At 50.0% G+C, this 23,938-nt stretch overlaps 1 protein-coding gene across 1 annotated transcript; it reads left to right on the forward strand.

Moving 5' to 3' along the window:
* Positions 1-3,904: 3,904 nt before the first annotated feature.
* tmbim1 (transmembrane BAX inhibitor motif containing 1) lies at positions 3,905-23,297 on the forward strand (the record flags this gene model as incomplete). Its single annotated transcript, XM_033023520.1, has 10 exons — positions 3,905-4,021; positions 5,017-5,081; positions 8,385-8,438; positions 13,401-13,451; positions 14,235-14,274; positions 17,061-17,098; positions 18,083-18,170; positions 19,082-19,177; positions 21,592-21,645; positions 23,046-23,297. Coding segments are annotated over 10 exons (747 nt in total), but the record flags the coding sequence as incomplete, so codon positions are not given.
* Between the last annotated feature and the right edge of the window lie 641 nt (positions 23,298-23,938).

The raw sequence follows: 23,938 nt of genomic DNA on the forward strand, positions 1-23,938 counted from the left end.
GGGACATGTTGACCGGTGTGGGCAAGTTGGGCCGAAGGGCCTGTTTCCATACTGTATCACGCTACGACTTCTATGACTATGAGGGAAATGAAAGCAGAGCAGTGATCAGCATTAGTTCCCCGAAGATAGACACACAATCCTGGAGTAACTCAGCGGGTCAGGCAGCATCTGTGGAGAACATGGATAGGTGACGTTTCACAGAGTGCTGGAGTAACTCAGCGGGTCAGGCAGCATCTGTGGAGAGAAGGAATGGGTGACGTTTCGGGTGGAGACCCTTCTTCAGACTGAGAGTCAGGGGAGAGGGCAACGAGAGATATAGACGGTGATGTTGAGAGATATAGAACAAATGAATGAAAGATTTGCAAAAAATTAACGATGACAAAGGAGACAGGCCGTTGTTAGCTGTGGGCGAGGTGAAAACCAGTTACCGACAATGAAACTCAACAAGACGGCTTTAAAATTGGTTCGACTTGGGTGGGTGAGGGATGGAGAGAGAGGGAAAGCAAGGGTTAGAGAAGTCAATGTTCATACCGCTGGGGTGTAAACTGCCCAAGCAAAATATGAGGTGCTGCTCCTCCAATTTGCGCTGGGCCTCACTGTGACAATGGAGGAGGCCCAGGACTGAAAGGTCAGTGTGGGATGGGAGGGGGGAGTTGAAGTGTTTGGCAACCGGGAGATCAGGTAGGATTAGGCTGACTGAGCAAAGAGTTACTCCAGCCATTCAAGAGTCCAGAGTGTTTTATCGTCATGTGTCCCAGATGGAACAATGAAATTCTTACTTGCAAAAGCACAACAGAATATGTAAACATAGTACACTGTAAACAATAGAATAAACGAGAAGAAGGTTTATTATGTGTATACACACACGCACATGCGCGCGCGCGCACACACACACACGTACACGTACACGCACACACACACACACGCGCACACACACACACACACACACGTACACACACACGTACACACACACACACACACACACACACGTACACACACACACACGTACACACACACACGTACACACACACACACGTACACACACACACACGTGCACACACACACACACACACACACGTACACACCCACACACGTACACACACACACACGTACACACACACACACACACACACACACACACACACACACACACACGTACACACACACACGTACACACACACACACACAAGTACACGGATACGCCCACACACACACACACACACGTGTACACACACACACGTACACACACAAGTACACACACACGCGCGCACGCGCACACACACACACACACCCCCACACACATGTTCAAACACATATACACACACACACACGTACACACACAAGTACACACACGCGCGCACACACACACGTACACACACACACACATGTTCAAACACATGTACACACACACACACGTACACACACGAAAGAAGGAACTGCAGATGCTCCTCCCCACCCTTCATCAGTCTGAGTGCTGGAGTAACTCAGCGGGACAGGCAGCATCCCTGGAGAGAAGGAATGGGTGACGTTTCAGGTCGAGACGCTTCTTCAGACTCGGGGGAGAGGGGGACAGAGATATGGAAGGTTAAGGTGTAAAAACGACAGATCAACGGGAACAAAGGGATCAAACGGAAAGTCTGAAAAAAGGTCTCAGCCCGAAACGTCACCCATTCCTTCTCTCTAGTGATGCTGCCTGTCCCGCTGAGTTACTCCAGCATTTATATATATATATGTGTGTGTATATAAACACACTGATCTTTTTTTTCTCTCGTTTATTCTTTTGTTTACAGTGTATTATGTTTACATATTGTGTTGTGCTGCAGCAAGTGAGAATTTCATTGTTCCATCTGGGACACATGACGATAAATCACCCTGGACTCGTGATGGTCTGGACTAGTTCCGAGCTATTTGTGTGTATCTGGGGTGTAAACCAGCCTCTGCAGTTCGTTCCCACGCACACACACACACACGCGCTCGTCAGTGTTCCCGTCCAACGGGTTGAGCAACATACTTCCCACCCCGTCATAGTCAACGGCCCAAAATAACATCAGTGGAGGCCAGAAATAACTCTCTAGTCAAGCAGCGTCTGTGGAGATAACAGACAATAGACTACAGGTGCAGGAGTAGGCCATTCGGCCCTTCCAGCCAGCACCGCCATTCAATGTGATCACGGCTGATCATCCCCAATCAGTACCCCGTTCCTGCCTTCTCCCCATATCCCCTGACTCCACTATCTTTAAGAGGCCTATCCAGCTCTCTCTTGAAAGCATCCAGAGAACCGGCCTCCACCGCTCTCTGAGGCAGAGAATTCCACAGACTCACAACTCTCTGTGAGAAAAAGTGTTTCCTCGTCTCCGTTCTAAATGGCTTAGTCCTTATTCACACAGAGAGTTGTGAGTCTGTGGAATTCTCTGCCTCAGAGGGCGGTGGAGGCCGGTTCTCTGGATATTTTCAAGAAAGAACTCTTAAAGATAGCGGAGTCAGGGGATATGAGGAGAAGGCAGGAACGGGTTACTGACTTGGATGATCAGCCATGATCACATTGAATGGCGGTGCTGGCTCGAAGGGCCGAATGGCCTCCTCCTGCATCTATTGCCTATTATTGTCACGCGTACTGAGGTGTGGTGAAAAACATTCCCTTTAGAAAGGAGATCAGAAGGAATTCCTTCTTCAGTTTAGTTTATTGTCCCGTGTACCGAGGTACGGTGAAAAGCTTTTGTTGCGTGCTAACCAGTCAGCGGAAAGACAATACATGATTACAATCGAGCCGTCCACAGTCTATTGTCTATTGTCTGAGGCAGAGAATTCCACAGACTCACAACTCTCTGGGTGAAAAAGTGTTTCCTCGTCTCCGTTCTAAATGGCTTACTCCTTATTCTTAGACTGTGGTCCCTGGTTCTGGACTCCCCCAACATCGGGAACATGTTTCCTGCCTCTAGCGTGTCCAAACCCTCAATAATCTGTATGGTTCAATAAGATGTCCTCTCATCCTTCGAAATTCCAGAGTGTACAAGCCCAGCCGCTCCATTCTCTCAGCATATGACAGTCCCGGGAATTAACTTTGTAAACCTACGCTGCGCTCCCTCAATAGCATCACGCTTCGAACACCAACAACGTTACAGTCACGGAATGATAGCATTAACTGTCCGATAGAATTCTTTGCCACAGACGGCTGTGGAGGCCACAAGTCAGTGGATATATTTAAGGCAGAGATAGATAGATTCTTGATTAGTGCGGGTGTCGGGGGTTATGGGGAGAAGGCAGGAGAATGGGGTTAGGAGGGAGAGATAGATCAGCCGTGATTGAATGGTGGAGTAGACTTGATGGGCCGAATGGCCTCATTCTGCTCCTATCACTTATGACCTTATGACGTTATTGAATGGAGGATCAGATGGAATAGCAGAAATTCCTCCTCATATCTTTGCTGAAGGAACGCCCGAGGCTGTGCCCTCTGGTCCTAGACTCTCTCACTAGTGGAAACATCCTCTCCACATCCACTCTATCCAGGCCTTTCACTCGTTTTGGTGTGTTTCGATGAGGTCTCGGCCCTGACTGTGCCTCCCCCCCCCTCTATCCCCCTGCCCCTTCCCTTTCCCTCTCCAACTCTATCCCCCCTCCCTGCCCCTCCTCTCCATTCCTCTCCCCCCTCTATCCCCTCTCCCCCCTTTACTACTCCTCTCCCCCCTCCTCTCTCACCCCCTCTACCACTCTCTACCCCCCTCTCCCCCTCTATTCCCCCCTGTCTCCCCCCCCGTCTCCCCCCCCGTCTCCCCCCCCGTCTCCCCCCCCTGTCTCCCCCCCTCTACCACTCTCTACCTCCCTCTTCCCCCTTCTTCCCCTCTATCTCCCCCCCCACTGTCTCCCCCTCTACCCCCCTCTACCCCCTCCCCTCCTCTCCCCCCCTCTCCCCCATGTTGCAGGTCCGTACGGAAGCTCCACGACAAACCCGGAGGCAGGAAACGAGGGATTCACGGCCAGCTCCTGGGACGACTGTAAGGTCCGGCACGCCTTCATCAGGAAGGTAGGGACACCCAGCATCCCCTCCCCCCCCTCCGTCTCCCCATCCCCCCCACCCCCCCCCTCCGTCTCCCCATCCCCTCCCCACGGTGGTGCAGCGGGTAGAGCTGCTGCCTCACAGCGCCGGTGACCCGGGTTCCATCCTGACTACGGGCGCTGTCTGTACGGAGTTTGCACGTTCTCTCCCCGTGACCTGCGTGGGTTTTCTCCGGGTGCTCCGGTTTCCTCCCACACTCCAAAGATGTACAGGTTTGTAGGTTAATTGGCTTGGTGTAAATGTAAATTGTCCCTGGTGTGTGGAGGATAGTGTTAGTGTGCGGGGATCGCTGGTCGGCACGGACTCGATGGGCCGAAGGGCCTATTTTCGTGCTGTATCTCTAAACTAATATTGCCACGTGTAACGAGGTACAATGTCGCCCCCCCCTCTCTGTCTCCCCCCCTCTCTGTCTCCCCCCCCCCCTCTCTGTCTCCCCCCCCTCTCTGTCTCCCCCCCCTCTCTGTCTCCCCCCCCTCTCTGTCTCCTCCCCCCCCTCTCTGTCTCCCCCCCTCTCTGTCTCCCCCCCTCTCTGTCTCCCCCCCCTCTCTGTCTCCCCCCCTCTCTGTCTCCCCCCCCCCCCCTCTGTCTCCCCCCCCTCTCTGTCTCCCCCACCTCTCTGTCTCCCCCACCTCTCTGTCTCCCCCACCTCTCTGTCTCCCCCACCTCTCTTTCTCCCCCACCTCTCTGTCTCCCCCCCCTCTCTGTCTCCCCCCCCTCTCTGTCTCCCCCCCCCTCTCTGTCTCCCCCCCCCTCTGTCTCCCCCCCCTCTCTGTCTCCCCCCGCTCTCTGTCTCCCCCCCCCTCTCTGTCTCCCCCCCCTCTCTGTGTCTCCCCCCCCTCTCTGTCTCCCCCCGCTCTCTGTCTCCCCCCGCTCTCTGTCTCCCCCCCCCTCTCTGTCTCCCCCCCTCTCTGTCTCCCCCCCCTCTCTGTGTCTCCCCCCCCTCTCTGTCTCCCCCCCCTCAGGTGTACATGATCCTCACAGTCCAGCTGTTTGTGACGTTCGGGATTGTCAGCATCTTTACCTTCAGGTGAGACTCCCCCCCCCCCCCCCCCCCCCCCATCCCCTCCCCATTCCCCCTCACCTCCTCTCGCCTCTCTCCCCCGTCCCATGCTGCCTGACCCGCTGAGTTACTCCAGCACTCTGTGTCTTTTTGCGTAAACCAGCATCTGCAGTTCCTTGTTTCTGCACCTGTCACTCGCCAGGCTTTGTACAGCCCCCTCCTCTCTCTTCCAGCTTTCTCCCCCCTTCTCCATCGGTCTGAAGAAGGGTCCCGACCCGAAACGTCATCTGTCCATTCCCATCCACAGATGCTGCCTGACCCGCAGAGTTTCTCCGAGTTTTAAGGACACAGAGTGCCGGAGTAACTCAGCGGGTCAGGCAGCATCTGTGGAGAACATGGATAGGTGACGTTTCACAGAGTGCTGGAGTAACTCAGCGGGTGCAGCAGCATCTATGGAGCTAAGGAAATAGGCAACGTTTCGGGCCGAAAACCCTTCCGGGTTTCGGCCCGAAACGTTGCCTATTTCCAGAAGGTTCGGCCCGAAACGTTGCCTATTTCCTTAGCTCCATAGATGCTGCTGCACCATAACTCAGCGGGTCTGGCAGCATCTGTGGAGAACAAGGATAGGTGACGTTTCAGGTCGGGACACTTGTTCAGACTGATTGCAGTGAGGATTGAACTATGGAGGTTGACGACCTGAAACGTCTCTTGAGTTTTTGCTGCAGTGACCAGCGTTTTTGTGTAATTTTGTGTAATTTGAGGAAGGACATCCTTGTGATTGAGGCAGTGCAGCGTAGGTTCACCAGATTGATCCCTGGGATGGCGGGACTGTCATATGAGGAAAGATTGAAAAGACCAGGCTTGTATTCACTGGAGTTTAGAAGGATGAGGGGAGGATCTTATAGAAACATATAAAATTATAGAAGGACTGGAGCACAGAAGGTTAAGGGGGGACTTGGTACAGGTCTTTAAAATGATGAGAGGGATAGACAGAGTTGACGTGGATAAGCTTTTCCCACTGAGAGTAGGGAAGATTCAAACAAGAGGATATGTTTTGAGAATTAAGGGACAGAGGTTTAGTGGTAACATGAGGGGGAACTTCTTTACTCAGAGAGTGGTAGCTGTGTGGAATGAGCTTCCAGTGGAGGTGGTGGAGGCAGGTTCGATTTTATCATTTATAAATAAATTGGATAGTTATATGGACGGGAAAGGAATGGAGGGTTATGGTCTGAGCGCAGGTAGATGGGACTAGGGGAGAATAAGTGTTCGGCACGGACTAGAAGGGCCGAGATGGCCTGTTTCCGTGCTGTAATTGTTATATGGTTATATGGTTATGCTACAGTGGCTTGCAAAAGTATTCATACCCCTTGAACTTTTCCACATTTTGTCACGTTACAACCACAAACGTAAATGTATTTTATTGGGATTTTATGTAATAGACCAACACAAAGTGGCGCATAATTGTGAAGTGGAAGGAAAATGATACATGGTTTTCACATTTTTTTACAAATAAAAAACTGAAAGGTGTGGCGTGCAAAAGTGTTCAGCCCCCATGAGTCAATACTTTGTAGAACCACCTTTCGCTGCAATTACAGCTGCAAGTCTTCTGGGGTATGTCTCTACCAGCTTTGCACATCTAGAGACTGAATTTTTGCCCATTCTTCTTTGCAAAATAGCTCAAGCTCAGTCAGATTGGATGGAGAGCGTCTGTGAACAGCAATTTTCAAGTCTTGCCAGAGATTCTCAATTGGATTTAGGTCTGGACTTTGACTGGGCCATTCTAACACATGAATATGCTTTGATCTAAACCATTCCATTGTAGCTCTGGCTGTATGTTTAGGGTCGTTGTCCTGCTGGAAGGTGAACCTCCGCCCCAGTCTCAAGTCTTTTGCAGACTCTTAACAGGTTTTCTTCCAAGATTGCCCTGTATTTGGCTCCATCCATCTTCCCATCAACTCTGACCAACTTCCCTGTCCCTGCTGAAGAAAAGCATCCCCACAGCATGATGCTGCCACCACCATGTTTCACAGTGGGGATGGTGTGTTCAGGGTGATGTGCAGTGTTAGTTTTCCGCCACACATAGCGTTTTGCATTTAGGCCAAAAACTTCAATTTTGTTCTCATCTGACCAGAGCACCTTCCTCCACATGTTTGCTGTGTCCCCCACATGGCTTGTGGCAAACTGCAAACGGGACTTCTTATGGCTTTTTTTCAACAATGGCATTCTTCTTGCCACTCTTCCATAAAGGCCCGATTTGTGGAGTGCACGACTAATAGTTGTCCTGTGGACAGATTCTCGCACCTGGGCTGTGGATCTCTGCAGCTCCTCCAGAGTTACCATGGCTGCTTCTCTGATCAATGCTCTCCTTGCCCGGCCTGTCAGTTTAGGTGGACGGCCATATCTTGGTAGGTTTGCAGTCATGCCATACTCTTTCCATTTTCGGATGATGGATTGGACAGTGCTCCGTGAGATGTTCAAAGCTCGGGATATTTTTTTATAACCTAACCCTGCTTTAAACTTCTCCACAACTTTATCCCTGACCTGTCTGGTGTGTTCCTTGGGCTTCATGATGCTGTTTGTTCACTAATGTTCTCTAACAAACCTCTGAGACCTTCACAGAACAGCTGTATTTATACTGAGATTAGATTACACACAAGTGGACTCTATTTACTAATTAGGTGACTTCTGAAGGCAATTGGTTGCACTGGATTTTATTTATTTATTTACTCAGAGTAAAGGGGGCTGAATACTTTTGCACGCCACACTTTTCAGTATTTTATTTGTAAAAAAATTTGAAAACCATGTATCATTTTCCTTCCACTTCACAATTATGCGCCACTTTGTGTTGGTCTATCACATAAAATCCTAATAAAATACATTTACGTTTGTGGTTGTAACGTGACAAAATGTGGAAAAGTTCAAGGGGTATGAATACTTTTGCAAGCCACTGTAGATGCAGGAAAAATGTTCCCAATGTTGGGGCGAGTCCAGAACCAGGGGGCTACAGTCTTAGAATAAAGGGGAGGTCATTTAAGACTGAGGTGAGAAAATACTTTTTCACCCAGAGAGTTATGAATTTGTGGAATTCCCTGCCACAGAGGGCAGTGAAGGCCAAGTCACTGGATGGATTTAAGAGAGAGTTAGATAGAGCTCTAGGGGCTAGTGGAGTCAACGGATATGGGGAGAAGGCAGGCACGGGTTATTGATTGGGGACGATCAGCCATGATCTCAATGAATGGCGGTGCTGGCTCAAAGGGCCGAATGGCCTCCTCCTGCACCTATTGTCTATGTTTCTATGTGTATTCCTGACTGCTGGTTATTCTCCCACAGTGAACCCGTGCAGAAGTTTGTACAAGAGAATTCAGCGGTCTACTGGGCGGCCTAGTAAGTAATAGGACGCTCTGCACCGCACCGCCCCCTTACACCACCTCATGCTGATCTCAGCATCGTGTCCAGTACAGACATGGTGGGCTGAAGGGCCAGCTGCCGTGCCGAACCCTATTCTAAGCCCTTCCTGAGATGGTGTTTGGCACGCATCCCTTCATTGGGATGGATGTTCAGTACAAAAGTTCCCAATTTCACAAATTTTAGGAGCAGAATTAGGCCATTCGGCCCATCGAGTCTATTCATGTTAATGAGCGGGTATCGCTGGTCGGCGCGGACCCGGTGGGCCGAAGGGCCGGTTTACACACTGTATCTCTAAACTAAACTAATCTAATCATTGCTGCTCTATCGTTCCTATCCCCATTCTCCTGCCTTCTCCCCATAACCCCTGACACCCGCACTAATCAAGAATCTGTCTATCTCTGCCTTAAATATATCCACGGACTTGTGGCCTCCACAGCCGTCTGTGGCAAAGAATTCCACAGATTCACCACCCTCTGGCTAAAGAAATTCCTCCTCACCTCCTTTCTAAAAGAGCGCCCTTTAATTCTGAGGCTGTGCCCTCTGGTCCTAGACTCTCCCACCAGTGGAAACATCCTCTCCACATCCACCCTATCCAGGCCTTTCATTATTTTGTACGTTTCAATGAGGTTTCCCCTCATCCTTCTAAACTCCAGCGAGTACAGGCCCAGTGCCAACAAACGCTCATCATAGGTTAACCCACTCATTCCTGGGATAATTATCGTAAACCTCCTCTGGACCCTCTCCAGAGCCGGCACATCCTTCCTCAGATATGGGGCCTAATTTTGCTCAGAGTACTCCAAATGTGGCCTGACCAGCGCCTTATAGAGCCTCAGCGTTACATCCAGGGATAATCAAGATTCAGGAGGGATAGACAGAAAGGGAAAGGAGGTGGGGTAGCGTTGCTGGTTAGAGAGCAGATTAACGCAATAGAAAGGAAGGACATTAGCTTGGAGGATGTGGAATCGATATGGGTAGAGCTGCGAAACACTAAGGAGCAGAAAACGCTAGTGGGTGTTGTGTACAGGCCACCTAACAGTAGCAGTGGAGTTGGGTATGGCATCAAACAGGAAATTAGAAATGCGTGCAACTAAGGTAAAACAGTTATAATGGGTGACTTCAATCTACATATAGATTGGGTGAATCAAATTGGCAGGGGTGCTGAGGAAGAGGATTTCTTGGAATGTATGTGGGATAGTTTTCTAAACCAACATGTAGAGGAACCAACGAGAGAGCAGGCTATTCTAGACTGGGTATTGAGTAATGAGGAAGGGTTAGTTAGCAGTCTTGTTGTGCGTGGCCCCTTGGGCAAGAGTGACCATAATATGGTTGAGTTCTTCATTAGGATGGAGAGTGACATTGTTAATTCAGAAACAAGGGTCCTGAACTTAAAGAAAGGTAACTTTGAGGGTATGAGACATGAATTGGCCAAGATAGACTGGCAATTGATTCTTAATGGGTTGACGGTGGATATGCAATGGAAGGCATTTAAAGACTGCATGGATGAACTACAAAAATTGTTCATCCCAGTTTGGCAAAAAAATAAATCAGGGAGGGTAGTGCATCCGTGGATAACAAGGGAAATCAGGGATAGTATCAAAACAAAAGATGAAGCATACAAATTAGCCAGAAAAAGCAGCCTACCAGAGGACTGGGAGAAATTCAGAGTCCAGCAGAGGAGGACAAAGGGCCTAATTAGGAAAGGGAAAACAGATTATGAAAGAAAACTGGCAGGGAACATAAAAACTGACTGCAAAAGTTTTTATAGATATGTGAAGAGAAAAAGATTAGTTAATACAAATGTAGGTCCCTTGCAGTCAGAAACAGGTGAATTGATCATGGGGAACAAGGACATGGCAGACCAATTGAATAACTACTTTGGTTCTGTCTTCACTAAGGAAGACTTAATTAATCTGCCGGAAATAGCAGGGGACCGGGGGTTAAATGAGATGGAGGAACAGAGTGAAATCCAGGTTAGCCGGGAAGTGGTGTTAGGTAAATTGAATGGATTAAAGGCCGATAAATCCCCAGGGCCAGATAGGCTGCATCCCAGAGTACTTAACGAGTAGCCCCAAAAATAGTGGATGCATTAGTGATAATTTTTAGATTCTGGAGTAGTTCCTGAGGATTGGAGGGTAGCTAATGTAACCCCACTTTTTAAAAAGGGAGGGAGAGAGAAAATGGGGAATTACAGACCAGTTAATCTAACGTCGGTAGTGGGGAAACTGCTAGAGTCAGTTATTAAAGATGGGATAGCAGCACATTTGGAAAGTGGTGAAATCATTGGACAAAGTCAGCATGGATTTATGAAAGGTAAATCATGTCTGACGAATTTAATATAATTTTTTGAGGATGTAACTAGTAAAGTGGATAAGGGAGAACCAGTGGATGTGTTATATCTGGACTTTCAGAAGGCTTTCGACAAGGTCCCACATAAGAGATTAGTATACAAACTTAAAGCACACGGTATTGGGGGTTCAGTATTGATGTGGATAGAGAACTGGCTGGCAAACAGGAAGCAAAGAGTAGGAGTAAACGGGTCCTTTTGAGAATGGCAGGCAGTGACTAGTGGGGTACCGCAAGGCTCAGTTCTGGGACCCCAGCTATTTACAATATATATTAATGATTTGGACGAGGGAATTGAATGCAACATCTCCAAGTTTGCGGATGACACGAAGCTGGGGGGCAGTGTTAGCTGTGAGGAGGATGCTAGGAGGCTACAAGGTGACTTGGATAGGCTGCGTGAGTGGGCAAATGCATGGCAGATGCAGTATAATGTGGATAAATGTGCAGTTATCCACTTTGGTGGCAAAAACAGGAAAGTAGACTATTATCTGAATGGCGGCCGATTAGGAAAGGGGGAGATGCAACGAGACCTGGGTGTCATGGTACACCAGTCATTGAAAGTAGGCATGCAGGTGCAGCAGGCAGTGAAGAAAGCGAATGGTATGTTAGCTTTCATAGCAAAAGGATTTGAGTATAGGAGCAGGGAGGTTCTACTGCAGTTGTACAGGGTCTTGGTGAGACCACACCTGGAGTATTGCGTACAGTTTTGGTCTCCAAATCTGAGGAAGGACATTATTGCCATAGAGGGAGTACAGAGAAGGTTCACCAGACTGATTCCTGGGATGTCAGGACTTTCATATGAAGAAAGACTGGATAGACTCGGCTTGTACTCGCTATAATTTAGAAGATTGAGGGGGGATCTTATAGAAACTTACAAAATTCTTAAGGGGTTGGACAGGCTAGATGCAGGAAGATTGGTTCCCGATGTTGGGGAAGTCCAGAACAAGGGGTCACAGTTTAAGGATAAAGGGGAAATCGTTTAGGACTGAGATGAGAAAAACATTTTTTACACAGAGAGTGGTGAATCTGTGGAATTCTCTGCGACAGAATGTAGTTGAGGCCAGTTCATTGGCTATATTTAAGAGGGAGTTAGATGTGGCCCTTGTGGCTAAAGGGATCAGGGGGTATGGAGAGAAGGCAGGTACAGGATACTGAGTTGGATGATCAGCCATGATCATATTGAATGGCGATGCAGGCTCAAAGGGCCGAATGGCCTACTCCTGCACCTATTGTCTATGTTGCTATGTTTCTATGTTTCAATCCCTGTTTTTGTATTCCAGTCTATGTGAAATAAATGCTAGCATTTCATTTTCTTTCCTTGCTACCGATTCGACTAGCAAATTAACTTGTTGGGAATCCTGCACCAGCTCCCAAGTCCCTTTGCATCTCCGATTTCTGAATCCTCTCCCCATTTGGAGAATAGTCTACGCCTTTATTCCTGTGACCAAAATGCACGACTCCACACTTTGCAGCACTATATTCCATCTGCCACTTCACTGCCCACTGTCCCAACCTGTCCGAGTTCTTCTGCAGAGTCCCTGCTTTCTCTACACTACCTGCCCTTCCACCTATCTTAGTATCATCCACAAACTTGGCCACAAAGCCTTCGATCCCCTCGTCCAAATCATTAATATACAACGTGAAGAGTAGCGGCCCCAGCACCGACTCTGCGGAACTCCACTAGTCACTGGCAGCCGACCTGAAATAGTTGGGACATCGTGATACGTCTGTGCGAATCGCTGGCGAGACCACACTTAGAGCAGTGTTTTTAGAGATACAGCGTGGAAACAGGCCCTTTGGCCCACCGAGTCCGCACCAACCAGCGATCCCCGCACACTAACGCTATCCTACACACACTGGGGACAGTTTACATTTACACCAAGCCAATTAACCTACAAACCTGCACGTCTTTGGAGTGTGGGAGGAAACCGAAGATCTCGGAGAAAACCCACGCAGGTCACGGGGAGAACGTGCAAACTCCGTACAGACAGCTGCATGATGTTGGGGGAGTCCAGAACCAGGGGCCACAGTTTAAGAATAAGGGCTAAGCCATTTAGAACGGAGACAAGGAAACACTTTTTCACTCAGAGAGTTGTGAGTCTGTGGAATTCTCTGCCTCAGAGGGCGGTGGAGGCCGGTTCTCTAGACACTTTCAAGAGAGAGCTAGATAGGGCTCTTAAAGATAGCGGAGTCAGGGGATATGGGGAGAAGGCAGGAACGGGGTACTGATTGTGGATGATCAGCCATGATCACATTGAATGGCGGTGCTGGCTCGAAGGGCCGAATGGCCTATTCCTGCACCTATTGTCTATTGAATGGCGGTGCTGGCTCGAAGGGCCGAATGGCCTACTCCTGCACCTATTGTCTATTGTCTATTGTAAATAGCTGCAGTCCCAGCACCAAGCCTTGCGGTACCCCACTAGTCACTGCCTGCCATTCTGAAAGGGACCCGTATCATATGGTAACCAGTTGGATATAGGTTTATGGTTGTTGATTCCTCTAACTCTGGGTAAAAGACTCTGCGCTGAATGGCCTGTTTCCGTGCTGTGTCTCTAAACTAAATGTAACGAATCATTGTGTGTTTTTGTTTTGCAGTGGTGTGTTCTTTGTGATCTACCTTGTGCTGGTGTGCTGCGAGGGCCCCAGGTGAGTTGCTCTGTACGAGGGTTTGACAACTTTCTCACTCCCAAATAAGTGACGCAAGGTGGCGTGCCGCGCGGCGTGGCTAGGGTGCTCGCCAGGGGTGAAGTGAACAGCGTTGGCCTTTCCGTGGGAGGAGCTGACCAGGGAGGGACGTGAGGATCCTTGCAGGAGGCGAGATGGACATCAGACGGCAACAGGCCTGTTTTGTAGAAACCTAGAAAATATGTGAAGGAGGAGGCCATTTGGCCCTTCGAGCCAGCACCGCTATTCATTGTGATCATGGCTGATCATCCCCTATCAATAACCCGTGCCTGCCTTCTCCCCATATCCCTTGACTCCACTAGCCCCTAGAGCTCTATCTAACTCTCTCTTAAATCCATCCAGTGACTTGGCCTCCACTGCCCTCTGTGGCAGGGAATTCCACAAATTCGCAACTCTCTGGGTGAAAAAGTTTTTTCTCACCTCAGTTTTAAATGACCTCCCCTTTATTCTAAGACTGTGGCCCCTGGTTCTGGACTCGCCCAACATTGGGAACATTTTTCCTGCATCTAGCTTGTCCAGTCCTTAGATAATTTTATATGTTTCTATAAGATGCCCCCCCTCATCCTTCTAAACTCCAGTGGATCGTTCTTGTAAACCTCCTCTGGACCCTCTCCAGAGCTGGCACATCCTTCCTCAGATACGGGGCCCAAATTTGCAATATACCTGCATCGACAGCTCCTTTCCACACATAATCCATGCACTTGTCAAAATGTTTAAATCAACTAATTACTACTTCTTCTTCAGGAGGAAGTTTCCGTGGAATGTCATCCTGCTGGCCGTCTTTGTAGGTATTCCTTTAATTCATTTTACAATACAGTAATATTTTATTATCCAAGTATGTTTTACTGATCCTAGTATTAGGGGTCGGCCATTTAGAACGGAGACGAGGAAACACTTTTTCACACATAGTTGTGAGTCTGTGGAATTCTCTGCCTCAGAGGGCGGTGGAGGCCGGTTCTCTGGATGCTTTCAAGAGAGAGCTAGATAGGGCTCTTAAAGATAGTGGAGTCAGGGGATATGGGGAGAAGGCAGGAACAGGGTACTGATTGGGGATGATCAGCCATGATCACATTGAATGGCGGTGCTGGCTCGAAGGGCCGAATGGCCTCCTCCTGCACCTATTGTCTATTGTTCTGCAACTTACGAGGAATTGCATTTGCCACACAGTCACACCAATAAAAAGCAACGGAACAGACAAAATACAGTTTAACATAAACATCCACCACAGTGACTCCTCCACATTCCTCACTGTGATGGAAGGCGAAAAAAAGTTCAGTCTCTTCCCTTCTTTGTTCTCCCGCGGTCGGGGGCCTCGAACCTTCCGTTGAGGGGGCGATCTTGGCTCCTGTAGCCGGCGGTCAGGCCCTCCGCGTCGGGGCGATCAAGCTCTTGAATCAACGGTCCCTCCCACCTATACATGGATAGGACCGAGGATAGTTTATGAGGATGTTGCCAGGACACAATAGACCCCTTCGAGCCAGCACCGCCATTCAATGTGATCATGGATGATCATCCCCAATCAGTACCCCGTTCCTGCCTTCTCCTCGCATCCCCTGACTCCGCTATCTTTAAGAGCCCTATCTAGCTCTCTCTTGAAAGCATCCAGAGAACCTGCCTCCACCGCCCTCTGAGGCAGAGAATTCCACACTCACAACTCTCTGGGTGAAAAAATGTTTCCTCGTCTCCGTTCTAAATGGCTTACCCCTTATTCTTAAACTGTGTGGCCCCTGGTTCTGGACTCCCCCAACATCGGGAACATGTTTCCTGCCTCTAGCACGTCCAAACCTTTAATAATCTTATATGTTTCAATAAGATACCGTCTCATCCTTCTAAACTCCAGAGTGTACAAGCCCAGCCGCTCCATTCTCTCAGCGTATGACAGTCCCGCCATCCCGGGAATTAACCTGGTGAACCTACGCTGCACTCCCTCAGTAGCAAGAATGTCCTTCCTCAAATTAGGGGACTAGAGGGTGTGAGCTACAGGGAGAGGTTGAGCAGGCTGGGACTCTATTCCTTGGAGTGCAAGAGGATGAGTGGTGATCTTGTAGTGGTGTATAAAATCATGAGGGGTATTGATAGGGTGAATGTACGAAGTCTTTTACACAGTAGAGGAATCAGGAACCGGAGAATATAGATTTGAGTTAAGTTAGTTCCGTTTATTGTCCCGTGTACCGAGGTACAGTGAAACGCTTTTGTTGCGTGCTAACCAGTCAGCGGAAAGACAATACATGGTTACAACTGAGCCGTCCACAGTGTACAGATACAGGATAAAGGGAATAACGTTTAGTGCAAGGTAAAGACAGCAGAGTCCAAGAATTTTTCACACAGGTGGGTGTATGGAACGAGCTGCCAGAGGAGGTAGTTGAGGCTGGGACATTTGGACAGGTACATGGATAGGACAGGTTTGGAGGGATGTGTGCCAAACGTGGGCAGGTGGGACTAGTGTAGATGGGCCATTGTTGGCCAGTGTGGGCAAGTTGGGCCGAAGGGCCTGTTTCCGTACTGTATCACGCTATAACACTAACGTCAGCAACAATGATCATCTGTGGGCTGTGTCTTTGATTGTACTTTCATGGTTACCTAGTACCTGTATTACTAATTACTAACTAAAGGGACAGCACAGTGGGGCAGCGGTAGAGTTGCTGCCTTATATCACCAGTGACAAGGGTTCGATCCTGACTACGGGTGCTGTCTGTACGGAGTTTGCACGTTCTCCCCGTGACCTGCGTGGGTTTTCTCCGGGTGCTCCGGTTTCCTCCCACACTCCAAAGACGTGCAGGTTTGTAGGTTAATTGGCTTCGGTAAAGATTGTAAATTGTCCCCAGTGTGTGTAGGATAGTGTTAGTGTGCGGGGATCGCTGGTCGGCACCGACTCGGTGGGCCGAAGGGCCTGTTTCCGCGCTGTATCTCTAAACTAAACTCAACTAATTAAGTCTGCATGTTCAAGAAGGAACTGCGGATGCTGGAAAATCGAAGGTAGACACAAAATGCTGGAGAAACTCAGTGGGTGCAGCAGCATCTATGGAGCGAAGGAAATAGGCAAAGTTTTGGGCCGAAACCCTTCTTCAGACTGAAGAAAGGTCTCGACCCGAAACATCTCCAGAGATGCTACCGAAGGTAGACACAAAATGCTGGAGTAACTCAGCGGGACAGGCAGCATCTCTGGAGAGAAGGAATGGGTGACGTTTCAGGTCGAGACCCTTCTTCAGACTCGACCCATTCCTTCTCTCCAGAGTTACTCCAGCATTTTGCATCCATCTTCGATTTAAACCAGCACCTGCAGTTCCTTCCTGAACTAATTAATATATTGTATTATTGATCGTATTTGTGTTAATGGCCCAGTAAAGTTGCAGCAAGCAGGAATGTCTTTGTTCCATTGCTAGTACGTATGTATGAAGGGGCAAAGTGGGGTAGTAAGTCAGGCCGAAGGGCCTGTTTCCGTGCTGTGTGACTGAATGAATGAATAAGTTTATTGGCCGAGTGTTCACATACAAGGAATTTGCCTTGGTGCTACGCCCGCAAGTGACAACATGACACACAGTGATGTACTCTGCATCTTCTCTCTTGCAGACCCTGGCCATGTCCTACTTGACCGGGACTATTGCAAGGTAAGCTCGCGTGCGATGGAACAAAGACCCAGCTGTTCGGACAGAAGGATTGGGTGACGTTTCGGGTCTGAAGAAAGGTCTCATAGAAACATGGACAATAGGTGCAGGAGTAGGCCATTCTGCCCTTCCAGCCAGCACCGCCATTCAATGTGATCATGGCTGATCATCCACAATCAGTACCCGTTCCTGCCTTCTCTCTCATATCCCCTACATTCCGCAAGCCCGAAGAGCTATATCTAACTCTTGAAAAAATCCAGTGAATCGGCCTCCACTGCCTCCTGTGGCAGAGAATTCCACAGATTCACAACTCTCTGGGTGAAAAAGCATTTCCTCATCTCAGTTCTAAATGGCTTACCCCTTATTCTTAAACTGTGTGACCCCTGGTTCTGGATCCCCCAACATCGGGAAAATTTTTCCTGCATCTAACCTTGACTTGACTTGACTTGACTTGACTTAACCTGTACAATCCCGTAAGAATTTTACATAAGATATCCTCTCATCCTTCTAAACTCCAGAGTGTACAAGCCCAGCCGCTCCATTCTCTCAGCATATGACAGTCCCGCCATCCCGGGAATTAACCTTGTAAACCTACGCTGCACTCCCTCAATAGCAAGAATGTCCTTCCTCAAATTAGGGGACCAAAACTGTTCACAATACTCCAGGTGTGGTCTCACCAGGGCCCTGTACAACTGCAGAAGGACCTCTTTGCTCCTATACTATACTCCTCTGGTTATGAAGGCCAATATGCCATTGGCTTTCTTCACTGCCTGCTGTACCTGCATGCTTATGCTTACTTTCATAGACTGATGAACAAGGGCCCCCAGACCCCGTTATACTTCCCTTTCCCCAACTCGACGCCATTTAGATAGTAATCTGCCTTCCCGTTCTTGCCACCAAAGTGGATAACCTCACACGTTCTCCACAGATGCTGCCTGACCCGCTGAGTTACTCCAGCGTTACTCTGTGTCTGTGTTGTTTCCGCAGCTTCTACAGCACCAAGTCGGTGTTTCTGTGCATCGGGATCACGGCCCTCGTCTGTCTCGGGGTCACCATCTTCTGCTTCCAGACCAAGGTGAGGGGTGGGGGAGGGGGTGGGGGGGAGGAGGTGGGGGTGGGGGTGGAGGGAGAAGCGAGGGGGGGAGGAGGGGGGTAATCACCCCGTCATGGGTGGGGTGGGGGGGCGGGGTGGTATCGCAAGGAGGAGGGGGAGACGGGAGCAACTAGCGAAGGGGGTAGGGGCGGGTTGGGGGGGGGTGAGGAGATGTATCTAGGCGGGGTGGTGGGACCAGGGGGAAGGGGGGGGGAGGCGACCAGAGAAGGGGGGAGGGGATCTAAGCACAAGGGGGAGGAGATGTATCTAGGTGGGAAGTGGGGGGGTGGGCAGTGGTGGGACCAGGGGGAAGGGGGGCGACCAGAGAAGGGGGGGAGGGGTTCTAAGCACAAGGGGGAGGGGAACATCACAAGATGGAGATCGGGCAAGGGAGGAATGGTTGAGGATGGCGGGGAATTAATTCTCTGTGTTGATCTTCACTGTAAACCAGTGAGTGCGGTCCCTTCCCACACGTGTATTGGCTTCTGGGAATTGTCCCTCGTGTGTAAGACAAGGGGTGGTAGCTGGGAGGCGTGGACTCGCTGGGCCGCGTGGACTCGCTGGGCCGAAACGCCTGTTGCCACACAGTATCTCCAAAGCTGAAAGTGAAGCTGTTGTTGAACCTGGAGGTCACGGTTTTCAGGCTCCTGTACCTTCTTCCCGATGGTCGCAGTGAGATGAGAGCGTGGCCAGGGTGGTGTGGGTCTCTGATGATGCTGGCTGCCTTTATGAGGCAGCGACTCCTGTAGATCCCTTCGATGGTGGGGTGGTCAGTACTGTGATGGACCTTGGATGGTGGGGGGAGGGGGAGGGGGAGGTCAGTACTGTGATGGGCCGGGCAGTGTCCAGCTCTCTCCCTCGTTCCCACACTGACCGCTGCCTTCCTGCTACAGGTGGACTTCACCTCGTGCCGCGGACTGTTCTGCGCGCTCGGCATCGGCCTCTTTGTGTCCGGCATCGTGGTCACCATCACCCTCTCCTTCAAATACGTACGTGGGGGGCGGGAGGGGGGAGGTTGGGAGAGGGAGTAAGGTGGGTGTGTGGGGGTGGGAGAGAGAAGATAGATGGGGGGGAGGGGGGGAGGGGAGGGGGAGGGATTGGGAGAGAGAGGGGAGGGGGAGAGATTGGGAGAGAAGGTGGGAGTGGGAGGGGGAGAGAGGGGAGGGGGGAGGGGAAGAGATGGGGAGAGAAAGTGGGGGAGTGGAAGGGGAGGGGAAGGAGGGGTGAGGGGAGAGGGGGGAAGGGGAATGATGAGGACACGTCGTAGGGTCTTCACATCAACACAGAGGTTCACTGTTGAACGATCTACTCCACGATTCTGCCCCAGAAGCTGTGGGCCCCACGGTGAAGGTTTAGTCTGGTGTAGTTTAAGTTATTTAGTTTCTTTTAGTTTAGTATAGTATACTTCTTCTTCTTGTGTGTGGCGTGCACAACCTAAAGTTGTAAGACAACTTGTTCTGTTTGAAGGTAGACAAAAATGCTGGGGAAACTCAGCGGGTGCGGCAGCATCTATGGAGCGAAGGAAATGGGCAACGTTTCGGGCCGAAACCTTGTTCTGTTTGATCTTCTGATTGTGCACGCCTGGTTGATTGCATTAGTCGAAACAGGGCGGACCACGTGAAGGTTGCAATCTCCCCATCATATACATTAGTTTAGTGTACGATGGTTCAGTTTAGTTTATTGTCCCGTGTACCGAGGTACAGTGAAAAGCTTTTGTTGCGCGCTAACCAGTCAGCGGAAAGACAATACATGATTACAATCGAGCCGTCCACAGTGTACAGATACAGGGTAAAGGGAATAACGTTTAGTGCAAGGTAAAGCCAGCAAAGTCCGATCAAGGATAGCCCGAGGGTCATCAATGAGGTAGATGGGAGGTCAGGACCGCTCTCTAGTTGGTGAGAGGACGGTTCAGTCGCCTGATAACAGTCGGGAAGAAACTGTCCCTGAATCTGGAGGTGTGTGCGCGTTTGTTTTCCCACTTCTGTACCTCTTGCCCGATGGGGGAGGGGAGAAGAGGGAGTGACCGGGGGTGAGACTGGTCCTTGATGATGCTGCTGGCCTTGCCGAGGCAGCATGAGGTGTAGATCCCTCAGATTCACCACCCTCTGACTAAAGAAATTTCTCCTCACCTCCTTCCTAAAGGAACGTCCTTTAATTCTGAGGCTGTGCCCTCTGGTCCTAGACTCTCCCACTAGTGGAAACATCCTCTCCACATCCACTCTATCCAGGCCTTTCACAATGCTGTAAGTTTCAATGAGGTCTCCCCTCATCCTTCTAAACTCCAGCGAGTACAGGCCCAGTGCCGACAAACGCTCATCGTATGTTAACCCACTCATTCCTGGGATGGTTCTTGTAAATCTCCTCTAAACCCTCTCCAGAGCCGGCACATCCTTCCTCAGATACGGGGCCCAAAATCGCTCACAATATTCCAAATGCAGCCTGACCAGCGCCTTATAGAGCCTCAGCATTACATCCCTTTCGAAATAAATGCTAACATTGTGTTTGCCTTCCTTACTACCGATTCAGCTTGCTAATTAACTTTTTGGGAATCCTGCACCAACACTCTTGTTGGCACCTCCGAGTTCTGTGTTCTCCTCCCATTTAGAAAATAGTTGCTATTGGGGGAGTGCAGCGTAGGTTTACAAGGTTAATTCCCGGGATGGCGGGACTGTCATATGCTGAGAGAATGGAGCGGCTGAGCTTGTACACTCTGGAGTTTAGAAGGATGAGAGGGCATCTTATTGAAACATGTAAGATTATTAAGGGATTGGACACGCTAGAGGCATGAAACATGTTCCCGATATTGGGGAGAGTCCAGAACCAGGGGCCACACAGTTTAAGAATAAGGGGTAAGCCATTTAGAACAGAGACGAGGAAAAACCTCATAGGCAGAGATAGATAGATTCTTGATTAGTACGAGTGTCGGGGGTTCTTCACCCAGAGAGTTGTGAGTCTGTGGAATTCTCTGTCTGAGAGGGCGGTGGAGGCGGGTTCTCTGGATGCTTTCAAGAGAGAGCTGGATAGGGCTCTTAAAGATAGTGGAGTCAGGGGATATGGGGAGAAGGCAGGAACGGGGTACTGATTGGGGATGATCAGACATGTTCACTGTTGGAAATGACCAGACTTGCACTTAGTAATTAGAATCCATTAGTCTGTAGAGGAAACACAAGGTGCTTTCATCTCCACATGCAGACAGTTAGTCTGCTAGAGAGAGAGCACTCTAATAAGCCTGTGGGCAGACCAATAGTACGTGACTCTAATCTACATTCACATTGAATGGCGGTGCTGGCTCGAAGGGCCTAATGGCCTACTCCTGTACCTATTGTCTATTGCTGATTGACTCCCCTCCCCGTTATGGAATGCTGGACGCCGTGACTAACCGTTTGCCCCTTGCTCCCCGCAGATTCCTTGGCTCCACATGCTCTACTCTGCCATCGCTGCCATTGTATTCACCCTGGTGAGTAACGCTGCCCCCTGTCCGTGTAACCTCATCCCCCACTGCAGTTGTACAGGGCCCTGGTCCCACAGCAGTTATACAGGGTTTAAGAAGGAACTGCAGATGCTGGAGAATCGGAGGTAGACAAGATTGCTGGAGAAACTCAGCGGGTGCAGCAGCATCTATGGAGCGAAGGAAATAGGCAACGTTTCTTCAAACTGATGCAGGGTGGGGGGGTGGGGGGGGGGGGGGGAAGGAAGAGGAGGAACCATCACTCCTCATAGAGCAGTGGAGGCCAAGTCACTGGATGGATTTAAGAGAGAGTTAGATAGAGCTCTAGAGGGTAGTGGAGTCAAGGGATATGGGGAGAAGGCAGGCACGGGTTATTGATAGGGGACGATCAGCCATGATCACAATGAATGGCGGTGCTGGCTCGAAGGGCCGAATGGCCTCCTCCTGCACCTATTTTCTATGTTTCTAACCAGAGAGGAGGTTGTTAAACTGTCTTCGGAGGGAGGAGAACTTCTTCAAAGCAGGCATACATTGAGGTGATATCTAGAATAGAATATATCTTGAGGAGATTCTCCAGCATCTGCAGTTCCTTCTTGAACATTTTATCTACTCCATTGCTATATCTCCTTTCTTCTTCCCGCCCCCCCCCACCCCCACCCTGCATCAGTCTGAAGAAGGGTTTTGGCCCGAAACGTTGCCTATTTCCTTCGCTCCATAGATGCTGCTGCACCCGCTGCGTTTCTCCAGCATTCTTGTCTACCTGCAGTTGTACAGGGCCCTGGTGAGACCACACCTGGAGTATTGTGTGCAGTTTTGGTCCCCTAATTTGAGGAAGGACATTCTTGCTATTGAGGGAGTGCAGCGTAGGTTTACAAGGTTAATTCCCGGGATGGCGGGACTGTCATATGTTGATAGAATGGAGTGGATGGGCTTGTATACTCTGGAATTTAGAAGGATGAGAGGATATGTTATGGAAACATATAAAATTATTAAGGGGTTGGACGGGCTAGATGCAGGAAACATGTTCCCGATGTTGGGGGAGTCCAGAACCATGGGTCGGCCATTTTGGACTGAGATGAGCAAAAACATTTTCACCCAGAGAGTTGTGATTCTGTGGAATACTCTGCCACAGAAGGCAGTGGAGGCCGGTTCACTGGCTGTATTCAAGAGAGAGTTAAATTTAGCTCTTAGGGCTAACGGAATCAAGGGATATGGGGAGAAAGCAGGAACGGGGTACTGATTGTGGATGTGGACACAAAATGCTGGAGTAACTCAGCGGGACAGGCAACATCTCTGGAGAGAAGGAATGGGTGACGTTTCGGGTCGAGACCCTTCTTCAGACCCATGTTGCCAGGGGGAGAATGTGCCCGTTGTTAATGGCTCCCCACGTCTCTCCCTCTCTCCTGCAGTTCCTGGCGTACGACACTCAGCTGGTCCTGGGGAACAGGAAGCACTCGATCAGCCCGGAGGAGTATGTGTACGGGGCCCTCAGGCTCTACACCGACATCACCCAAATCTTCATCAATCTTCTCCAGCTGTTTGGCTCCAGATAATGGCGGATGATGCACCTTGACCCCATCGCCTTGAGTGGCCTCTACCCTCCTCTCCCCTCCACCCCCCTTCCCACCTCTCCCCTCCCTTTCCCTCCCCTCCCCTCCATTCCCCTCTCCTCTCCTCTCCTCCCCTCCCCACCCCTCCACTCCCCTCCATTCCCCTCCCCACCCCATCCCTCCCCTCTCCACCCCTCCCCACCTCTCCCCCTGTAATATATCCCTGCGTTCCCAGGGTAAGGTCTCGCTACCGCCTCCTGCTGTTGGGAAGAAGAAACTCTCCTGCTCCCATCTTGTAAATAGAGGGACATTCAGCAGGTCAGTCAGCGTGTGTGCAGCAACATACAGGGTCACCGCTTCAGATCGGTCACTTTCTCTCCCCCATCGTTAGCTCCCAGTTTTAGTCTAGTTTAGTTTAGAGATACAGCATGGAAACAGGCCCTTCGGCCCGCCGGTCCCGTGCCGTCCAGCTATCATCCCGCAGACTAACACTATCCTACACACACTAGGGAAACATAGAAACATAGAAAATAGGTGCAGGAGGAGGCCATTCGGCCCTTCGAGCCAGCACCACCATTCATTGTGATCACCCATGTCCATATTGAATGGTGGTGCTGGCTCGAAGGGCTGAATGGCCTCCTCCTGCATCTATTGCCTATTGTCTATTGACTGGCTCGACCCACTGGATGAGCGGCCGATTCTGTGCTGTATCTCTCTTTAGTTTAGTTCATTGTCGCCTGTTCTAGTGAACT

The sequence above is a fragment of the Amblyraja radiata genome, chromosome 7 (assembly GCF_010909765.2).
Source record: "Amblyraja radiata isolate CabotCenter1 chromosome 7, sAmbRad1.1.pri, whole genome shotgun sequence".
Lineage (NCBI taxonomy): Eukaryota > Metazoa > Chordata > Chondrichthyes > Rajiformes > Rajidae > Amblyraja > Amblyraja radiata.